Below are 8,038 nucleotides of genomic sequence, written 5' to 3' on the forward strand. Positions count from 1 at the left end.
TGAGCTTCATCGCTAGACATAAATACAGCGCCTCTGGGAATGTTTTGAAGAATATCCCGGCATAAATTTGTATGGGTTTCAAAATCTCTTGCGCTTAATTCCTGCACTACCATCATTTTGTACGAATGCATTTGGAGTGAGTTGTCTAAAATTTTTATCGGGAATTCCCAAAGCAGCTGCATGCTTACGAGCTGAACGCCTTGGAGACTGTTGTACGGAAACTCTTACTGCATTCACATTTTCCGGTGTTCTTATTGTCCTTGATCGGCCAGTAGATTTTCGGTTAAGCGCAGAATCTGTTTCCCTGAAGTGCAAAACCCACCGACGAATTGTTCTTCCATCCGGAACCGCGCCATGCCGACCGACATCAAACTGATTACGAAAGGCGCGCTGCGTTGCTATTACTAATAAACTCCTCGACAACGAAAGCACGATCCACTCCGCTCCAAGCCATGTCGATAACTGAAAATTGCATACTAACGCGAGTACGTACACAGTGTTGCCGGTTTTACAAACCGAACAACCACTATTTGAAATCCTGCCTACCTTTTTGCCGCACCCTGTAGTATGTGTTAAGACCGATTTATATTGCCCTCCTTTGGTGCTCGTCATATATGCACCCATTACAGTCTTTGATTGTGATCTCGAACGAAAATTTCATTTTCTCAAGAGTAGTTTCCCGAAAATAATAACAACAATCTTATTAATATTCCACCTCGAACAGCTGTATTTATATGATTGCCGAAAATACCGGCACCTTTGCCAAATGTTTACTCGACTTTGTTCTCTAATTTCATAGTGTCGACAAATCCAGTTTTCCACTGGTCTCTATCTAGATAAGAATTAACGCGGACATGGCACTTTTAAAATAACAGCCACGTCAAAGTTGCTGTCATGAGAACAGAATAATAGACAGTGGCGCACTGATGGTGTGACTGTACATTTGGCGATTAAACTTTCGCAGTCAAGTCAAGCCATAATAAATGCTATATTTTGTTAGGTATTTTAAAAGCTTTGTAGCTCTTACTTTCAAACCGAGAGTTTTGCAAGTTGTTTAATTAATACCAAAGCGAATACTGACGATGTTTATTGCTCCAACTAATCACAACTGAACATAGATTAACGAGGTTCCAATGTAGTCTCATTGGCCGGCCACACGATGTCTTCTATCCACTGGACGTAGTTCGACACGCGAGTGTACACTCCGGGTATGTTGGTGGACAAGCCACAACCGATTCCGAAAGATGTGATTCCCACAACGTCGTACATGCACCTTATGTCTCTATCGCCCTCGTGGTATATTTGAAGAGGTCCACCAGAATCACCCTAGAGCGCCAAACGCATCGGTGAGGCATCCGGTAGAGAAGTAAAGTCTTACCTGGCAAGTATCTTTGATGTCATTCTCGGAGCCCGCGCATATCATCAAATCATCGAGAATTCCAGACTTTAGCCTCCCGGAGAAGGTCCTCTTGTAAGTTGCGTTGCATCGCTGATGGCTAAACGTCTCCAAGGTGACTTTGAGGAGCTGGCTGCTTCCGTCACCGGCCCACGCGGTCGCTCCCCAACCGGTAGCTGAGCCAGTAAATTACAAAAGTGTTTCAATGTTTAAGAACAACCTAGAGGTTGTAGTTTTAGGAGATGTGACACTCCTAAAACTGGAGTTAAATTCAGCGATCTCGAAAGAGTAGTAATGAACAATCAATTCAGGAATATTACCTTGTAAACGGCATTTGACTCACGAGTTTATTTGACAAGAGCGGAGCGAGTGTTTAATAAACGTTTAATAAAAGTCAAAATTCAAAGAGAAAACATCCGATTGCTCCCAAACCCGTGCCGTAAAATCCCGGAAATGTGCGAAGTGGCTCGATCCGTGGGAAAAGAAACTAACGTGGTAAAATGAGGCTTCCGGCATGCTAGATCGGTGTGTAATTACGTATTTTACAGACGGGAGTAGAAAAAGTTAATTTAACCAATATTTTGCATAATCCTACACCTACACACATTTTACCATAATTTTACATGCACTAGTGTTAGTTGTTTGTAGAAAATGGCAACAGGATCAAAATCTGACGTTTAAGTCTCATAATTTTATTTACATTGTGTTGTGGAAATGTTTTGTAGAAAGCGAGGCTCTATTAAATGCAACGCATGAAATTTTAATTGGAACTACTACAGAAATCGATAGTTCACATCGCGCATAACAAAACTATTCCAAGTAAAATTCTCTTCCAGGCACTTCTTTGGCTCACACAAATGAAGCTTATGAGAAATGTATTGGAATATGCAGGGCTCGTCTACAAAATCGTATATAATTTTAAAGAAAAATTAAAATAAAAAGAATCATGACATACCAAGTATGGTATACTGGGAAAGACCTTCAATTTCTTGTTGATCACAACCTAGATACTAACAGACGCAACGCTCCCTACCGGACTATAGATGAACTGACAACCATAATTGACGGACTAAATAACTACTAGACGTTAGATAATAAGATAATTATTGGAATAATAATAATAATAATAATGGAAAAAATAATGTTACAATAATATAATGACAGCATTAAATTATAATTACATTAATGTTAAAAAATAAATAAATAATAATTTTAAAAATAAATAAATGACAATTACAAATACATTAAATATTAAGAATAAGCTCTTTCCTTTCCCTTTCTATTCTCCCCTTCCCTTTCACTAAGTTTTGGTTAGACAACCCATTCAATTTCAATTCCTTTAAACTTAAATTAAATTAAAACAAGCATCTATCTTACCTATCACCTTAGAATGTTCGAGAATCTTCGGCGTGTGATGAATACAAGCTGGCCTAACGTAAGAGTTTATCTCGACGTTTTTCTCTAGTCTGATTAGGCCGACATCGTTGTAATGGGACACCAAAACGTACCGAGGAAATTTAAACGTTCTTTGCACACGCTGTATTTGAACTTGACTGGTGTCGGACTGATTGGTGACGCCCAGTCGCACGAAACTCGCGTTTCCTCTAAAAATTGGTTTAATAAAAATATAATAAAAACTAAATCTGAATCTGCAATGAATACCTTTAGAATTAAGCCTATAGAATTAAGCTCCTTATATGTGTTCCAAACTAAAAAGGCCATTTTTGAATAAAATCGTTGTAACCTAAGTAGTTGCTTTAGGTCACTGCACAAGCCTCCATCCCCCTGGCAAATCTTGGAATATGAATATTTCTAAAGAATTCGAATTTAGTTTCGCCACTCATGGAAACACAGTTTAGATTTTACTGATGGTATACGCCGTGGTGTATAGAATTAAATATACCAGGCATATTGTCAAATTGAAGAGTTTGAGGCGCAGAACACGGATAAATAATTTTTAAATTCCCAGGTTCACTAAGTAAGCGGAAAAAGGAAAAAAACAACGCATATTTACTAAAAAAGAAAAATTTGTGAAACATTTTTTGAAAACGGAACTTAATACAGCGTTTCAACCGCGAATCAAGCTATGGGCCACTATTTAACAAGGCTCACCTGTTCCGTCTCCAAAGGCAGTGTCCGGCAGTGAGGACGAAATTTTCACTTATCAACGAACCACCACATGCCCAGGACACTTCGTGGGCTTCGCCGTAACCGATCTGGGCCTTAAACCGAAAGAATCTTTCAACGCCTCGTTGCTCGCAGGATAACAACCACAGCGGTTATTTACCATGTGAGGGAACTCTTTCGGTTCGGCCAGGGTGCCACCGACTACCAGTTCGACTTTGTCGAACTCGCATTCGTCATTGATGAGGTCTTCCGCGTTGGCCATCAGCAGTGGCGAAACGACCACTCGTTCGTTGTATTTGGAATACTGCCTGCATTCTTTAAACACAGTTAATAGAGAGACTCTAGAGTCACGTAGTAAAGAATATTTCTCTTTTACTAAGTATTATTTTAATTAATCAAACAAGTACTGGTCCAAGTGCTGAACCCTGCGGAACTCCGCTGGCGACAGGAAGCTAATTTTTTCAAAATTTTGCAATTTAAGATAATACACTTCTCTTTCCGTACAATAAATTTAGTGTTTTGTGTGACTTTTATCTTTTTATTTTCTAAAAACTCTACATCGTTTTATTACTTGAATACTTTCAAATTTTGTTTCTTTGAGAGTGTGAATGATTCAGTATAACTTTGGAGGAAAGGCCAGCTAATCTGCTTACTAGTTTTGGCAGTTTCTCCTACCGGCCGTACGTCGACGAACGTTATGGCATCGCCGTTGCGAGCACTGATTTGATAGCAACAAACCAGAGGCTCGGTACCGTTGGTTTTGCACGGTTGAGGTGCCTCGCCATCTTCTAACACCATGAGCACCTCTGGACACTGATCCCGCCTGACGCACATTGCTCTGTTGTTCTCATTGTCATGGCAGATGCTCCCTGGCAGGCGTCATAATAATTGTTTTAAAAAAATTGTAAAATTTGTAGGTAAAGTTTTAATTTATTTAGTCACGACAGTACATGTGGAAAACGTGACATTTTCAATTTTTCTATGAAGATATTATAAATAACCTTATAGAACAATTTTATAAGTTCAAAACTTTAAAGATAAAAACTATAAAGATGTTATAAACAATATGCACAGAACATTTTCATTAAGAAATTTTAAATATATCAATCTTATAGCATTTGAAGCCTGCTTATAGGAAAAATTCAAGTCAGGAACATACGCTATCGATAAATTTTATATTTTTTGATACCCTGTATAAGATATTATTTTTAGGCGAGTTTTTCTATACATTCAGTACCATTTTGTTCTTACATTTGTCCGTTATTTATAGAGTTTTTCGCAAAATATAAAATTACAAAAAAATATATATTAACACAATTTTACTATTCTTAAGTTGACAATTTAAATTAATAAAATAATAAATTATTAAGAATATTATTAATCGCCGTTATTTGCTTTTATTGACCTGAAAATTGCCATTATTATTACCTATTCGTTTATCAGGTAATTGGGTTATTTATAATATATATCATAACATATAAATCATGCGGGCAAATTTTCCTAATGATATTTAAATAATAACTCATTAGTACAACAGTTTATATATCACTTTCATATAATACTTATAAATAAGATAATATAATAAATTGCAATAAACTCTTTCAAATTGTTTTTGCAATATAAACTTTAAAAACGTACTTCATTATTTTTATATTTACTAGTTCACTAAAACTTACAAGTGTGTTAATTATTATTATTTTTTATAAATAAATTGTCAACGCGATGTTAATGTTAATAAGTGGATAGACCGTTGATTGTAGCCTTTGAAGTTCCTCATTTGGTCACTAATTACGGTCATTAAAAAAAAACGAGACTGCTTTCTTTTCATGATTTCTACATTTACTAGTGGATTGTAACTTATAACTCACTATTAAATCATGCCTTATAACTCATCAGTGGAATAAAGGTCACATTATTGGTTAGAAGTTAAAAAATAAACAGTGAAAAAGTTAGTTATTTTTATTAAGTCTGATATTTTTTATAAAATTATTGTTATTTTGTTAAAATGTCAATCTAACGTTAAGGTTTATTTTTGGCCTCATTGTAATATAAAATTTAAAAATATACTAGCTTTTATAACTAACAAATCATAAAAGTAGCTAACTCATGATTTGAAACTCACCAGTGGCGTTTAAAAAATAAAGAGCGTAAAAGTTTGTTATTGTTGACTTAGTGTAGTTCAATTTTACATTTATTATTATTCTCTTTAAATCAAATGTAAATCAAATGTTAATGTTAATATGAGGATAGACTGTAGCATTTTAAGTGGCCCATTTGTTCACTATTAACTAACAGTTTTGTTTGTAATAAAAATTTAAGAAATGAAATAGATATTTAAATTTTCATGATATCTATAATTGATTTTTGTGGATTAGAACTTGAACTGGAACAGTGAAGTGAAGTGTGATAAAAATTTTGCAATTGTTATTATTTTTTATGAAAAAAATGTAAACCTTGATCTGGATGTTAAGTAGACCGTAGTTTATAGCATTTTAAGTTACTTATTTTTTCACTAGTCACAGTATCAAATGAGTATTGTCATAAAACCTTAAAAAAAACTAGACATTTGACTTTTCCTGATTTCTATAATTCAGTAGTGGATTATAACTTACAACTCAAAATTAAGTGATGACATAACTCACCTAACACAATTTAACAGTGAGAGTAGCTTTAAATATTTGATAACATGGATAAAGGTTTGCCAGCGACAAATAACCGGAGATGTATGCAATAACGTGCATTCTTTAAGCCAATTATACCCTAATTGACTGAATGTTACCTCTAATTGGACATTTTAATTTAGAATCGACAGAAATTTTAAACGGCCGATTATTGTTCTCCAACTGCGATTATTTCAAACGCATAAGCGCAAATCTACATACCTGGTGACAATGCGGATAAACCACTAAACAAAACCGACGTTAACAACAACAACGCAAACATTTTGCCGCCGCTCGTCGACTAATTTTTGTTTTTAAACGTTACGGCGTGGGTTTTCCGCGAAATAAGACGGCTACAGCTTTTACTTTGATAACCTCGCTCACAGGGCGATCACAATTAATATTATAATAAGCGCGTTGCCGATATCACGTAAAAATAAACCGCTCTTCTTCTTTTCCGCGCAATTTTCGACGCGGAACCGTCAAGGGGCGAGCGGCGGGTACGCCACTGGCGAGACTTTACCCAAAATTGCCGGAAGTTTCTCCGTTAGAACGCAATGCGGGCGGAAAGTCGATACTACGCGATATCTGGCAACGTGGCCATTAGGCGATTTGTAATTTTACGTATTTTCCAACTTCTCAAATAGCCCGGAGTTCAATGGAATGTCGGGGATCGAACGATTGAACAATGACTAGCGTAAAACTGCGACTATATCACTTAAAGTACTGCTTACACGTCGTCTTAAGTATGTAAAGTTAGTATCGATCCAAAAATTTCAAATTTTCGAAAATATACACTTCTAGCATGAACAAGTTTGTACATTACTTAGAGCTGTATAAAATCGGGTTAGAATAATTCTTTCTTTTTATTGTGACGAAGCCTATATAGTATTCTTGTGGAAAACTTATTGGAAATACGGCCATCGTGGAACATTAAGCGGATATCTTCACAAAATCGGATTTAGATTTAAAAATGAAAAGAAATCATCAATTTCGCTTAGGATAACGAACACTATAAAGGATAAATGGCAAAATTCATCAAACTGCAGTTTGGAAGTATGGTCTGTTCATAGATATAAGAAAGTGACCAATTGCTTTACATACAATGCGACAAGATTATTACCTAAAGTTTCGGAATTTAAATTTAGGTAAAATTGTGATCCGTAATAGAAAATAATTTTATACCTGCCTGTGTTTAATATTCTTTGGATTGATGTACTATTTAATTTAACTTTATTAGTGTGTTGAATCGTGTACGAATTATGCAAAATATGTGCGAGTCTACTGTATCTCAGGAGATGTTCCTGCCAAAATGTAGAAAACACTATTCTATTGAGACTAAGGAAGTTATAAACAATGTTTACTTGACTCTCATTGAACGTGGTGCCAGCAAGTAAGCATCTCTAGAAGAAACGGCCACCTTGACGAAAATTCCAACATCAGCTGTATGGAAAAATGTGAATAAACCCATTTCAGCGAGGAAAAAAAGAAGCGATGCTGACATTTTCTCGAGTGTAGATGAAAGTGATTAAGATATAATACGGCTTAAAATTTACCAGTTATACGAGGAACAAGGCGTGCCTACATTAGATATCTTAATTAGGAGGCTTGAAAAAAATGAAACCGGTGTTAAATGTGGCAGAACTACCTTATGGAAGTGTATTCGACACATGGGTTTTAGATTTAAAAAAATTGACGAAAGGCAAGTCTTAATGGAATCTTTTTGAATTCGGCAATGGCAATATCTAGAAAAAAATAGGATTTACAGAAAACAACAAATGCCAATTATTTACTTGAATGAAACCTGGTTCGACACTTATGATACCCCGGAAAAAGGTCGGGTTGACTCAACTGA

General features: G+C 35.6%; 1 protein-coding gene across 2 annotated transcripts; it reads right to left on the bottom strand.

The window, feature by feature from the left end:
- Positions 1 to 1,044: 1,044 nt before the first annotated feature.
- On the bottom strand, positions 1,045 to 6,577 carry LOC132701255 (clotting factor G beta subunit-like). Of its 2 annotated transcripts, none has more exons than XM_060669042.1 (7): positions 6,406 to 6,577; positions 4,177 to 4,392; positions 3,684 to 3,838; positions 3,509 to 3,618; positions 2,774 to 3,000; positions 1,379 to 1,572; positions 1,045 to 1,326 (listed from the first exon to the last, which is right to left on the bottom strand). In XM_060669042.1, the coding sequence occupies exons 1-7, from the start codon at positions 6,464 to 6,466 to the stop codon at positions 1,120 to 1,122; spliced, it is 1,170 nt and encodes a 389-aa protein (XP_060525025.1). In that variant the 5' UTR covers positions 6,467 to 6,577; the 3' UTR covers positions 1,045 to 1,119. The 2 variants fall into 2 exon arrangements, with proteins under 2 accessions (XP_060525025.1, XP_060525026.1); XM_060669043.1 differs by lacking the exon at positions 6,406 to 6,577 and adding an exon at positions 6,166 to 6,270.
- Positions 6,578 to 8,038: the final 1,461 nt, after the last annotated feature.

This window comes from Cylas formicarius, unplaced genomic scaffold (genome assembly GCF_029955315.1).
Source record: "Cylas formicarius isolate icCylForm1 unplaced genomic scaffold, icCylForm1.1 PGA_scaffold_4__25_contigs__length_36172078, whole genome shotgun sequence".
In the NCBI taxonomy this organism is placed as follows: Eukaryota; Metazoa; Arthropoda; class Insecta; order Coleoptera; family Brentidae; genus Cylas; species Cylas formicarius.

Excerpts from the sequence above, each read along its gene's own strand:
- LOC132701255 (XM_060669042.1), bottom strand. The coding sequence starts at position 6,466 with ATGTTTGCGTTGTTGTTGTTAACGTCGGTTTTGTTTAGTGGTTTATCC. Across the intron at positions 4,393-6,405 it reads TTTATCCGCATTGTCACCAG|GGAGCATCTGCCATGACAAT; the intron begins GTATGTAGATTT and ends GACGCCTGCCAG. Across the intron at positions 3,619-3,683 it reads CGAAAGAGTTCCCTCACATG|GCCCAGATCGGTTACGGCGA; the intron begins GTAAATAACCGC and ends TTTCGGTTTAAG.